At 45.8% G+C, this 14,810-nt stretch overlaps 1 protein-coding gene across 1 annotated transcript in view; it reads right to left on the reverse strand.

Annotated features, from left to right (window-relative positions):
- The window catches only part of myo10 (myosin X), a 65,194-nt gene that overhangs the window by 42,038 nt on the left and 8,346 nt on the right, over positions 1 to 14,810 (reverse strand). The window contains exon 2 of the mRNA XM_029524087.1: positions 2,210 to 2,308. Coding sequence (XP_029379947.1) covers positions 2,210 to 2,308 — 99 coding nt within the window. The remainder of the gene's footprint in view (positions 1 to 2,209; positions 2,309 to 14,810) is intronic.

The raw sequence follows: 14,810 nt of genomic DNA on the forward strand, positions 1-14,810 counted from the left end.
CCCTCCAACGCTCCACAGAACGTGGAAGTTCATGTCAGTTCAACATGTTGTCATTATTTTCACGTCACAACCGATCCTGAACGTGCCATTGTGAATAAACAAGAACAGGTTCATACAGGAGTGGGCGGGGCCTGAGGTCATGTTGGTCCCTGATTGGTTGGCACGTTGTTTCCTCACAAAGAGAAACATCTGCTCTGAAGCTGAACAGGTGACATCCGGCTCCAGTTACACACAACAGACAGCGGACGGACACACACACAGACACACACGATCCTCTTAAGGCATCAGATCTGCAACTTCTTCTGTTACAGGACGACCACAGACGCCGCTCCCCTCCATCACAATCATCTCATTGTCCTCTGAGCTGCAAAACGGCGGCCTTTACTAAAACTTTAAAAGATGTCAGGCAGATGGAGGGTGAGAGTCTCATGATGCCGAGGGGGGGGGACAAGGCAGCAGGAACAACAAATCATTGACTGATTCGAAAGAGAGAACAGAATTATGACATTAAATGTTTTTATTGTGTAGATATATAAAGACAGAAGTCCTAACCCTAACCCTAACTCCGTCGACCTGATGGAGTCTGAAAACAGCCAATAAGCTTCACAATCAGCTCATCATGACGACGACGACAACAACAACAGGGTCATTAGAGTCAGTGACTGTGAGTCTCTGGGTCTCTGAGTGAGGAGCAGCCTGGAGATAAGAATCCTTAATCTGCCTGTAAATCTTCAGGACAATACGGCGCCTCAACATGACCCTAAATCCTTCAGTGCTCACATTCACAGAGTCGCCTGGCCGCAGCCCGCCACCACACAGGAAGTCTTTGTTGAACTTGTCAGCACAGGAGAGCAAATCCGCCTACAGCTCGCACCGGTCGGCGTTTACAGGCCTCATATATGGAGGAGAAGGCAAAGAAACAAAAATAAAATGTGAAAAAAGACGAGATGGTTGACTGATCTGAAATGAAACCATCCGTGAGGAGAGCAGGATCATCATGCTGACCTGCAGGATCGTGATCCGGATTAGTCGCAGAACCAACTTCTCTCTTTGAGGTTTGTTCCATTGCAAGTTCTTGTGCAGCTTCACATTAAAACCCTTAAAAGCAAACCAGCTGGAAGCTTTTATTGTGAAATCAAAAAGAGCAACGTAAAATTGATAAATTCACCATCCTGAAACTAATTTGAAGGTGATTAATTAAGCAGCCACAAACGTCCCGTATTATTACATCTGAATATCCATCTGTTTCTGGATCAGTCCTGGAGGTTTTGGTCCTGGCCTGAATCTCAGCCTTTACAAACTCAAAACGGACTCCTCAGGTATGAATACAGGACTGAAGGTGCTGCAACACTCAGTGTATCAGAGGTCAGAGGTCAAGCCAGCCACACGGTTGTCTCTTTGGTGTTCTGAGTCTCGGTGTGAACACACACACTTACACTTCACACTCGACCCAGAACTGGAGGATTTAACACCTCGACAGGAAAGGACGTGTTTTACCGTGAATTTAATCTCAAAGAGCCACCAATGGGTCCGTTCCTTAATAAGCAACATGAAGCTGGCTGTAATCCCACAGTGACCCCCCCCCCCATGTGTCCTTCACCTCCTCTGGATCTGCTGTTCTGAGGATCACAGAGATAATGTGGAACCATATGGGGATCAGGGGATTTGCTGCATCTTGAGCTGATCCTAAATTATGAGAAGACCTCTTTAAAACTTTGCTGTGTTGCAGGTTAACAGAAAAAATCTGTCGGCGTCAGATGAGGTCTGGGAAAGTGGAGAGAATCCCAGTCCAGTCAGCTGAGGGAGTGTAGACCTTTAGACCTGTAGACAACCACGAACCGAACCGAAAGCCTTTAATGTCCCCATTTTTAATATTCCACCACATCTGAGGCATTCTGAATATCACACATCAGGTTGTTCCAGTTTGGAGCCGACGAAAGAGAGAAAGAGCAGATCATTGTACTGCTCAGCTGTAATATTTACAGTCAGTTATAAAACCATCAGTTCCTTCAGTGTGTGCTGGCTGCGTTCACAGCTGTAAGGACGTCTTTCCTCGCCACTGTTGCCAATTGTTTGCTCATCGTGGGATCTGTTGGGTCTCTTTAAATCATTTTATAGTCCTGCTCAGTAAAGTGCCTTGATGTGACAAATAAATCTGATTTGATTTTGATATGATTTAAGTCTTTGAGGCCTCGAAGGGGATTCTCACCTGGCCATAGTCTGTGGCGAAGACGACGACACCTCCGGCGCAGGAGGACACAGTGCTGGGGAGGAACTGCTCGTCCTCCCGTAACCAGACCCGGTCGCCCTGCAGAGAGAGAGAGGAGCAGAAGGTCAGCTTCAGATCCTGAAAATCAACAACGTGAGCACAGAAATACACTTCGAGATACGGCGACAGAAACAGGCTGATCGCTGGAACCCAGAAAAGCACCGTTTGCCTTCTGAGCTGCTCCTTTCAGCCTCCGCAGAGTCCAACATGTGTTTTATTTACCACATCGTGAAAACACAGCTGCACGCTGGACGGCTCACATAATCACCCAGTGTGAGAAAAACTCTGGAAAATAAACATCAGGAGGTCCCAGCTGGACCAGGAGAGTCCGTTTTAGATCCAAACATCAGCAGTTCAGGTTTTTGAATGTCTCAGCAGCTCCCACCTGAACTGAGGTGGTGGAGAGGAGCTTGAAGTTTACTGCTGCTTCATGTTTCTGTTCACAAATAGAAGCTAACCACGCAGTTATATGGGCCCCCCAGCGGGAAAAGAGGCCCCTCATATTGGCACATTTTGGCAACGACAACTAAAAAGGCTCAGATCCTCTGTGGGCTGAGCTCAGGTCTTGGTTCTATATTAAAGAGCTACCTTCAGACTCAGGATTTTAAATCAGTCAACAAAACGGGATGGAGTTTTTAAGATCCCAGACTTTTAAATGTCATGGCAGCTCTTTGTAATTCTCCTGCTGAGGTGGTTAAATGGTGGATGGAGGTCTTTGCTGACGGCGCCAAGTCTGACACCAAGATATATTTGCCTCCATATGCTGCTGCCATGGTATCACCAAGACACCGACCTTTCTCCGGCCGCTCCAAGTCTCAGGTGTCCAGGAAGCAGGAGGACTCTGCAGTGTCCAGTTTCAGCTGATAAACCTGCATGTTTATGGACGCAGAGAAGGCTTTTATACCTGCTGACCTGTGGAGTTCACCCCCCACTGACACCTGGGGATTTAATCAGGACTTTCCCTGCTGTGCTGTGTGTGTAGCAGAGAATTTGAAGAAAGTCTGAATTTTAACTGCAGCGGCAGCAAAAACGAGAACGTCTGAATAAAAGTGTTTTGGTTTTTTTTGTAGCACTGATTGTGATAGAAGAGGCCCCAAACTCTGATCCACCTGGCTGAAGAACTGAGGGGCCCCTGAAGTGGATTCCCTCCTAATCGTGAAGCCACATGTGCCTCTGCTCATTAGCGTGACGGGCTAATGCTAATGGTAAAAACAAACGCAGCACTTTCTGTAAGATGGATCAACTGAAGCCCCCCCGCACCGAACACATGAACAACCTTTGACCCACAAGTCTGACAAGGATGTCTGGCCTTGTGTGGCTGGAAAAGAAAGAACTGGTGCATGAATGGATGTGGGCTGAAACACAAACACACACACACACACACACACGTAGGGTAAAGCTCGGGTGTGCAGTGTCAGCAGAGGATCGGGGGGGCTGTGTGTTGATATAAACCCCCGGCTGTTCTCTCTGAAGAGGGAAAGCACGCGGTCTAAAAGCTGCTGGCAGCTCAGGACTGAACGTGGCGCTCTCAGGAAACGTAAACCCGCTCGTTGCTCTGAGCCTTCTGGGTAAATCTGGATTCCACCTCACTTCCTGTTTCTGCACCTTTGCCTTGTTATGGACAGAAATGGACAGGAGACAGGACGGAGCGTGGCTGAGGTCAAAACATGTGGATGGTATCTAGGTGATTCTTTGGTCTCTGACATGTTTGAGAACGAAAACGTTATTATTTAACCTGAACAGACTTCATGAACTGTGTGTTTTAGAAATACAAACCACACCAACATTACACACAGACACACTATCAACACACATTCAACACAAAGTGACGTCACCATCAGACTGAGCTGCTGGTTCCAAAACCTCAAGTTTATAATCTGTCTGTCAGCCATCTTGTTTTTATAGAATCAGAAGAAATCATATTTGGAGGAGAAGGTAGATCTGACCTGCTCTGTACTCTATCCTGATTGGGTGGTCCAGTCTGCCAGTCACACAGTAGCCCCGCCCCCTAACCCCTCCCCTCATTTCCTGGTCTGTGAACATCATGTTGTGTTGAAGACTGAAACCATAAAGACCATAAATGTATACTGAGGAGGAGGAGGGACATTTTTCCATAGACTTCAATACAGTCTTCTTCATACAGCTAGTGGGGACTTCACTTTACATCCCCATTTATGGACACTGCGCCACGTTCCAGATGAATGCTCGGCAGAGCAGATGATTTAGACTTTTGAAAAAAGAAACAAAATGTTTACAAATTAAAACTAAAATGTCTTTTTTTTTTGTTTGTTTGTTTTTAGATGTTCACGTTAATACAAAACGACTAAAAGAGACACAACGAATGCCTTCAGTCTGATGGCGACGGCGGCAGTGTTTGTGTCTTTGATGCTTCAGAAAAAGGAGCAAACAAAAGAAGACGCGCACAAAGAGAAGGCGTGTGCTGTTTACCAGCCGGGACCAGATGGACATTCCTGACGTTTACCACCAGAGGAATCTGACGTTTGCATCGAGCTGTCCCTCCCCCGTCCCTCCCCCCTCCCACTGGCACACTTTTCAACACTCTCCCAGCACTTCAGACCCAAAATACGCCCAAAACACAAAAGACACACACATCGCTGTTGTTTGTGGGCAGCATGTGCCGCCTGGCCTCGATCTGGCAGAGAGAGTCTATCTTACTGTTTGCTTCTCTCCTCTTCAACACACGCTTTGACCTCAGAGCTTCCAGCCTTTTCTGATCTGAGGCTCTGAGCCAGAGAGCCTCAGCCCCCCCCCCCCTCATTCATCAGCGCTGATTGCCTGAACATCAAAGATCTGGTTTGTACTCTCCGACGGGCTGAGCAGGACCAGGACCTGAAGCACACGTCCGGCGACTGTGAAAGGACTCAGGAGTCCATCATGGAGGCGCGTCAGAGGCGGTGAAACACGAGGCTTCGTGCCAACACTGACATCTCTGAACGTCTGCACCATCACAGCGTTAACGGGCTGTGATTGGCTCCTGCGGCAGTTCCAAACCCCGCCCACATCGTGCCGTCATGAAGACACTTCCTGTTGCCGTTTGTCGAAGCACAGGGAGGCTGAGAATGCTCCCCCTTCCTGGTTCTAAATGTCCCGCGGTCTAATATCCCCTCCAGATGTCCCGTAAACCATCCGACACCCTGAATCTCTGAGGTGCACCTTCTTGACCTTCATTAACCACACAGTCACGAAACTCCATCGCCATAAGAACACCAACTTTGGACCAAGAAAGGAAAAACAAAAACACATTCTTCAGCCATCGAACCCACATGAAGGGCTGCTGGGCCTCCGAGCTGAGCTAAAGTCAACACGTGAGCAAAACGGCAGCTAAATGGTCTTAACTGGGACTGAGAGCGGAGGATCAAGGCCCAGCTGTTGCACCAGTGAGACCCCTGAGCCCCTGATTCCAGTTAAACCAGAGTAAACTATCTCACAGGGGCAAGACCGAGGTGGCAGATAGGAGCAGGTCCGGTTATTAGAGTGGGAAACAAGCTGAAGAGGAATTTCTCTGTAAATCAAGACTGGCCTTAACGCTAAACGGACATTTATATCACGAACAACGTTCAGCTTCAGTGGAGAAACATTAAAATCTCGCGCACCAATGAAAAAAATGGAATCAGTGATTCCAAATCCCGATCTGGAAACTACCAAGAGACTGTGGGGTTGATTCTTTTTTCCCGTTGACCACTGCGTGAGATCTTTGGACAGCATGTCAGCCACATGTTTCAATGGCCCAGCAAGACGCTCCATTCTGGTCTTTATCTCAGTCCTGACACCCCCCCCAGCCAGAACCCAAACAACAACAGCAACCTCCCGCCCTGAAAGCACCGCGTGTACAACCGGGGCAGTGACCCGTCTCCAGCGCCTATTTTCCCTCTGTAACCTCGACATGTGTGGCTAATGCTCTCTCTGCGGGATGCCATGGATGTGTGTGTGGGGTGGGGTTGGGGTGGTGGCGGGGGGTTAAAACCAGGATCTGTGGAGCTGGGAGCATTTGTACGCCGCTGGGTTTGGGAATGAGCAGCTGTCTTGTTTGAGAAATTTCACTTCCTCTGCCATAACAAGTGTCTTGTGTTCCACCACAGCCTTCCTCTATCGGCGCCTTCAACGGGAAACTGAGGGCCTTTTTTTTGTCACTGCTGAAACTGGGACTCAACACAACCTGCAGGCTCTGCTGCAGTCCGCGCCATCACGAAGACATAAAGCCCGACGGCATCTTTCTGCTCTCCAACATCCCGTCCAACAGTCGGAGTCGGAGCTCTGCAGCAGCTCATCAGGAACAACTGTCCGCCGGGTTCGGTTTCTGGAAATGTCATCTCCTCTAAAGGAGGACTTCTTTTAGCCGCAGCTATGAGCTTATCTAAACCGAGCGGCGATGGTTCCTAAAACTCCCCAAACCACAACCTTTCCTTTAGCTTAGCAACATGTTTATTATTGCAACTATGACGACCGAAGTCCGCCACAGCTGCCGCCGTCAGGGCGCTATTTCAGGAGACGCCCATTGGGTAGTTCAGGTTGGAGGACTTTCTGGACTCAGAGGTCACAGCGGACTCAGAGGATATACAAAAACACAAAAGACTGGACAACCCCAGAGATACAACAGAAAAGGGGACTTCCTGTTTGGTCCCTACAAATCTAATGAGAATATTCACTTTACTTCTTAAAGGTTTGTGGCTACTTCTTCTTCAACAGCCATGATTCATTTTGAATGATTCTGAACTGAACACACACACGTTATCTCCACCTTGTTTGTAAAAGCCCCACATGCTCATCAACCACCTCCCTGAAACATCAGGCTGAGAAGAAAAGACCAGAAGAAGAAAATGTGACGCTCTCAGTACATTGAGGGTGGGTTTTTTCGGGGGGTTGGGGGGTAAATGCCTTTTGCACAGGTGTAAGGTGCGCTCTGTGCTTCTCTTTGTATCTCAACCCTCAAGTCCTCCAAAACCTCTTCAGGAGCCGTCATGTGGCTTCAAAAACATTCAGCCATCAAAGGAGAATATTCATGAACGCACAACTCCCTTTGTTTCTGACCAGACTACAAACAGACACACACACAGTGCGGGTTAGGGCCTGGTGTATTGCTGGACCTTTGGGAGATAAGCTCAAGGTGACGGGGTTAGGCAGATTAATAATTAACTTTCAGGAGGAAGTTAAATTAAAGTGACGCCTCACGTGATTTATTTTTAACCGTCTGAGACAAACAGGAAGTCCAAATTCTGTCTGACAGTTTTCCTTTTTGTCAGGAAGAGCTCGTCACTTCGACACTTTTCAGCCACCAAAAGCAGCTCGGACTGTCAGAGCTTCCTGCAGAGCCAGCAGGAGAAACGAGGCTCTTTCATGGAAAAGAAAAGAAAAGTAAAAGTGACAAAGATGAGTGACAACACAAAAGGAACAACGCACACAGCAGCACCCAGTCAGATACGGCTGTCTGGGAAAGTGCAAACTGACCTTGATGCTTTTTGTCAGCAGGCAACACGACCAATCAGCTCGCTCTGCCGCGGCAGACAACCAATCAGCACGAGCCGAGCAGCAAAGGTTATTTAGATTTGAATGAGTGGACACACAGAATGAGAGCAAAGGATTGTGGGAACTGATAAGCTTTGTCATATTCATCTTTTGGAAATGTCCCACACACCAAAACAAACACATACAGACAATCATTAAACTGAAGTACACACGCTTATCTGTGAAAACAGACGCACACATTTTCATCAAATCTCAGACACACAACAGCACACATTCACAACACTACACAAACACGATCACATGCAAAACATATGCTCGCAAAGCACACAACTCCAACCACACTGAAGACCACACACACACACACACACACACACATAAGAGACGCACAAACAATCACTATAAAGAATCTACACAACTGCAACTGAACGGACACATTTGCTAATGATAGTGCAGGACTGTGAACCGGCAGCACCAACAACACAACAGCTGTGTTTATACTATAACACATGTGCCGGGTGCACAAACTCCGGCGTAGGTGTTGATTTAGTTCAGCTTCACATTTCTCTGCACGTCTGCATGTGGTGATCTGTTAGCATGTAGCCCCCAGTGTGTGTGTGTGTGTGTGTGTGTGTTAGCCTCATGCTGTAAATTTGGTGGCTGAATCTATGAAAGCTGAGCCACACACCTGAATCAGGATGGGCCTTCCTGGTTCATCCCTTTGAATCAAACATTCGGAGTCACAGCACGCCGATCAGCTGATAAACTGACGGCCTCATTCACGGCCAACAAAGCTGCTGAAGCTAAAATAAGAATCGAGTGGATGTGTCTGTAACTTTCTTTAAAAGATCTCAATTCTTACTGTCTGTAATAAACTTAGTCTTCAGTTTAAATGTGAGTTAGGAAAGTAAATTTGAGCTGGCTGTGACTCAGGATGTTAAAACATCTAACTGACTGCAGCTCCATCTACAGTGAACACACAACATCTGTCATAAGAACTTCAGTTCCAGACTTTAATTAGACGTTGTATGTCCTCCTAATCGCAGATTATCCTTCTTTAAACAAGGAGTGCCGGCTAAGCCTAGATTTCATCATACAGAACATTTCTTCGGGTTTTTCAGGTTTTTCCAAACTCGCCGATGGAGGCCGACATCATATTTCACACTCTAATGGGGATTCGATACTGAAAAACACTAAATGTCTTACAAAGTTTTTTAATAGATGTTGGTTTTGGAACTATTTAATTTTATATGTTTAACAACGTCAGGATTTTGTTCAGGTTGTTAAAATATTTGCATCTTTCCTGATATTGACATAAATCACAACAAGCCAAATGGTTTTATAAATTGTATTGATCGATCAGAAATGGTGTGTGAAATTAGAGTCTACTGAGACTTTGGTTAGAGAGATAGTAAGTGAATATTTATTGACATTTTTTTCTGTTTGGAATTCATTTCAGAATGGGATCTTTTCATTATCAGTAAAACTCCCACTTCTACTGAAAATAATGTAATTACAGCACGTTTAGAACTGATAAAATTTGCTACAGAGCCACATTATTATTTTGCAAAGACTCACAGGAGTTGTTCATCTATGAATAAATACGTGAAAGTGGCGTCTTTTTGTGGAAAGTGATTTGTTTATTGGAGCTTCCTGATCAGATCGGCTGCAGAACTTTTCAAACTGTGAATTTTTCAACTCTTTAAACTCAAAGCAGAAAGAACCATCGATCACCTCCAGATAAATACCGCGTGCTCCACAACATGAGGGAGAAAATGTCAGAGGGGGTAAAATCCACAATTCAGAGGGAGGATTTCACACAGTAGAAGGTGTAACCCCCCCCCCGGCCTGTGAGCAGCCAAATTCCAGCTTTTTTGACGGAGTGAATGTGAAACGCGGCTGTCGGCTTGTTCGCGGGTTAAATGAAACCATGTGTGTGGCGGGAGGAAAGAAATCTCCTGCTCAAGATTCAGGCATCCCCCCACAAACTTAAAAAGAGGTGATGTCGCTCTACTTGTCTCAGCTGCTGCTTTAAAATGCTTTTTTATGTGGCGACAGAAACACAACTCCTCTGATGAACTGCACTGAAGGAGAAAGGAGGTCACTGATTGGTTGGTTGGTCGCAGAGATGGATTCTGGGAAAACAGATGATGATGATGATGATGAGGGGAAAGGAAGACTGAGGTTATCACACTCTGCTGTAAACAAACAAACTGTGGATGATTACATGACCGGCGTGGCCATAAAACACACATGGACTCGTTCACGGCAGCCAATCAGACGCAGCGAGGAGCTGCTGAGTCGGCGGACTCTGATAGTGTTGATGATTTTCGTTGGCTCTGGATGAAACTGTTTATACAACTGTTGTTCCTGTTTACACACAAACAGCCTGGCGGATGATCTTCGAATTTTCAGCCTCAAATCGGACCCTTCTTCTCACATTGTGGTTATTTTTTTACTGTTTGTTGTGACCAAATGTGATCCAAAGGAAGATGGTAGATGGTAGATGTGGAGTCCTCGTTAATGTGGCTGTGGTCCTTTCAGAAATGACCGTGGTGATTAATAAAGTCTGGTATGGCTCACGAACATCGGCTGATTCCTGAAACTTTTTCCCACGAAAGTCAGAAACATATGAAAACGGGAAATGAACAAAAGGAACTTTGTGTTGTAAAACACATCCAGAAACTTTTGGCCTTAGCTGCGACCGCAGGATCAACTTTTAACAAGCCCCCTCCCCCGCCGACTTACTCTGCTCCTGCGCCTTATTTTACCCACGATGACTTCAACATTAGCTCACAGCCGCTGTGGTCGGAATATATTTAAAGCCCAGACTCAACTTGGAGATGGTCAACATTTAGAAAGTAAGAGTGTGGTTTCATGTTTTTTCTGAGGTTCAGGCAGGGACAGTTTCCTCTGAGCAGCTTCTTCTCAGCCAGGACCAATTTTCCAACATACTTGATGATTCAACCTGCTTGTTTTTTTAATTCTGGTGAATAGTTCCTGTTTATCGATGCCTTTAACAAAATACTGTATATTTGCCAAAAAGTAAACTTGCTTCTTCAGTCTCAGTGAAATTTATCACTATGGGAACTTTTATGTGCCAAAAAAATACTGAATATTATTTCATAGTGCAAAGTTTAAAGTTCATCATCGAGCTTCCTTCCTTTGTTGGGCGAACGCCGTCACCCATGATGGAAAGCAGCCATCTTGTTTTGCTCTGTGAACAGACTGAGTGTTTAGTGAGGCTGAAGGTTTGGATGATTATAACAAACTAACGTTCAGCAGTTATAGTTAACGTCGCCTAAAGAGCAGCAGCAGCTGAGTGAACACTGTTTTATTTTCAGGTTAATGTGGACTTTTGGCCACATGAAGTTTAAAATAGCACCGAAGAAAACAAGGAAATTGATGAAAACCAATAGAAACGAAGGAGTGAAACACTGTCCAGCACTATCAGATGAAATGAAACACTTAAAGAGAGCAAGCACCAAGTCAACACAACACAAAACAACACCTGGTAGGTTTGAATTATTCACAAAGCAATTGTCAGCAGGGGTCAGAGGTCATGTGACTCCGGTGTCAGACGGAGGCGTTGATCAGGAAACAACCCGACAAGCTGCTTCAAGAGCTCCAGATGAGTTTTAGAGCAGACTGATATTTAACAAAGAGACCCACAACAACTTTCCCACACTAAATTCTGAAAAACTTCAGAGACGTGGAGTTTTGGGAGATGAAGCGCTGAGCGTTGTCCTCAGCTGCTTTGTGGATAATTAAAAGGCATGTTGTTGTGGATCTGGAGAGCAGCTGCAGGGCGGATCCATGTGAGATCGCAGCTGACTCCGGCAGAAACACTTGGAGCGTCCTCTGTTTGGCCGACGCTCAAACCGCCAGGAGGGAAACACAAGCAGACGCTTCAGCGCTGGAAACGAGGAGCGTCGTCATGACTACAAACGCACGCGCTCAGTGAAAGGATGCTAATTTGTTGACACGTTGAGTAGCTTCCCTTTTCTGACACCTCTGTTTTTAAATAAAAAACGTTCCTTCCACTGTCGGCCCTAACTCGGGCCTTTATAAAGCTCTAACCTGAGTCTGCGCTCCAGTCAGGATGAATACGTCTGCAGAGGCGACAGCAGTCAGCCAATCACTGCAGCCCGTCGCTGACGTGTTCACGACGAAGGAAGCACGAGGGAATTTCACATCTGGAATCTCATGTGTCTCCTTCAGCTTTTCTCAGCTATCAGTCACAAAGAAGGCTCGTTTGTGAGCTGAAAACTCTCCAAAAACAGCAGCAGCAGAATCCTTCAGCAAATTTCACAACTGTGAAAATAATGAGATGCAGAAAAGAGACTCAACACGGAGTCTCTGATCTCTGAGGAGCTCGTTCTTCAGCCGTCCAGAAATTTCTCTAATGAGCCTGAACATGTCCGAGTGAAGATCTGGAGGATTTGGTGACAGAACCTGGCTGACTCAGCGGGGTGTGTGAGCTTTCTCCTCTGTGCTCACCAAAACCAGGACCTCCCTGAGACGCTTCAGGCCGAGCAGAGAAAGCTGCTGCTGTTGTTGTTTACATCTCCCTGTGATTCTTCGGTTGTTTAACCAATTTCCAAATGTTGATCTGACTGTTCCTCATAATTAATAACTGATACTGTCTCCAAACAAACTACAACCTGTGTGACGTTAAATTTGCCTCTTAAAGTAAAACACCAACTTTATTACATTATTTAAGGCACACAACCTTTATTTTACATTTTCAATCCTCCTATAAGCTTCTTTTGTTGTTAAGGTGGTATATTAGTTCATTCTGTTTAAATTTATGTTGAAGTGGGTGTCTGCCTTTAAAAATACGTTTTTTTTTTTAGTTTCCATTTACTGATGTCAGCTGGTTATTAACTTCTGCCACCAATGTTTCAAAAATGATCTTCAAATTTGGTCATTACTGATAAAAAGAGATCCGCGTCGAGCCTCCGTGAGCGTGGACAAACCTCCATCCTCAGTTTCCTGTCAACAAGCCAGCTTCAGATGTTTGTTCATTAGAAGCCGTTGATGAATTACTGATGACAGAAAACATTTGTTTTGTCGAGTCACAGTTACTCATTAGTTATTCATCAGCTGTCATTATGTTGTTGCTGTAACTCGCTCAGATTACCGACAGAGGATTCGTCTTTGTGTCCTCAGTGTTGTAAATAAACTGCAGAACAAAAGCTGAATCAAGCAGACTGAAGGAGGTGAATTCCTCCTGATGACCCATTTACAGTCAGACATGAACAAAAAAAAAAAAGGCGCTACAACAAGGCAACAGCTTCAGGTGTGTGAATAAAAACATGAATGTAAAGGCTGAAAGTAAACAGTGAACACGCTGTAATGACTCAGAGAAAACAAAGGTGTGGAGCTTTGGTCACAGGATTTATCATCACGGTTATATCCACCACAAAAGGAAACAAAGCGGCTCCAGTGGAGGCCAGAAGTTTATCTTCTATCTGGAAACAAGAAGCACTTTCTCTCTCAGTTTCCAACCTCTTTCGCTGAGAAACTGTAATAATTAATAGTTCAGTGTTTAAAACCTTTTCCAGCTGATCCAACTCAAAGTGCAGCTCATCCATCTGCACCGGTGACCTTTTGCACATTTCCTGAAGAACTCCAGGTTTCCTTTGACTTGGCTTGTCATTCAAACATCAGTAAGCAGCACCTGGTCTCTGGCCCGGCTACAGAGGACCGAGGAGACACTTCTGGGCCAGAACGACCACATGAAACAACACGAGGGCTGAAAAAAACCTTCAGACATTTTTAACCCCCCAGCTAGAAGATAAACACGTCTATCCTGAGCACGCAAGGACGAAGGCCAAGTTCAAAAGAGATTTGAAGAAGTGCTTTGAAAACAAAGAGCTTTGAAGTGAAGAAATTCGAACATGCTTTTCCTGTCTGGACGCCGCTCTTTGTCAAACGCCTTCCTGCTTTTCAATGGGATCCATTTTTTATGCGGGCAGCAGCCATTTTGGTTCGCCCTTAGTACAGCTGTGCCAAGCTCTGGGAGGCCAGATCGATCCTAGTTACAGTACCGAACTGTCAGACACCCCCCTGCCAGACTAAAAGGAAAAATAAATTCTCTTTTTGGTTTGTTTTTTCTGAATGAGGAGGCGCTCAAAGCTGTTTCTGGTTTCCAGAACAAAGAAACTGTGAATCCCACAAACCCTGGCTGTAATCTCTGCTCTGCTTGCTGCGCAACACGCAACATCTACACAAAAGTGCCGATGCTGTGTTGTCTGCCATTTTCAGTCAGGTAGGTTTTTGTGGTCGGGGGCCTCCGGGGACTGTGGACCGGCGGCGGTCTCTGTTTCAGATCGTTTCAGCAGCACTAAAATTAAAACAGGGATGACGGGCTTGAACAGAATCTTTTTGAAGGGATTTTGAAGTTTGTGCCGTCACCACGTTAACGAAGGCGAGGCCTGCAGAAAGGACATTTTCACGCCAAAGAAAAGTGGGATTCATTGATATCTGAGGTGTTCATCACGTGGCTGTCGTTTCCTTAAACTACCAGCACGCAGAGCATTATGGGAAAGATTGGGTTGCAAAGGATCCACCTGTTGGAGTGCGATGGAAAAAGAAGGATCCTTCGGAACAGGCGAGTCTGGATTCGCCGATACGACGCCCAGGGCCGTCCAATCACACACCACCTGCAGTAAGCCCCTCCCACTGCTCACCTCACAGCCTTGAGGACCGTCCACACCACCATTACTGTGTTTATCCAATCACAAACACTGAATGTCACCAGCATTTATGTGTTCTCTGCTTCTGCTCACAACCACACGGATGATTCTTTCCAGATTTCATGAAGCCGACAGGAAACCAGCTCTTGATTAAATAAAGCCACATCATTCTGAGTCCAAGAACTCTGATTGAACGAAAGATCAACGCCGGGCTGCCTGCATGACGCACTGGACCCTTTAGGTTTTCATCGAAGGGTAGAAAAGCCGAAAACAGAGTCCAGAAATGAGAAAAGTATCAGTTTGGGTTAAATGTGGACAAAACATTAGAGAAAATCTAAACTATGCAGTAAAACTAGTTT

Source organism: Echeneis naucrates, chromosome 17 (genome assembly GCF_900963305.1).
Source record: "Echeneis naucrates chromosome 17, fEcheNa1.1, whole genome shotgun sequence".
Classification (NCBI taxonomy): Eukaryota; Metazoa; Chordata; class Actinopteri; order Carangiformes; family Echeneidae; genus Echeneis; species Echeneis naucrates.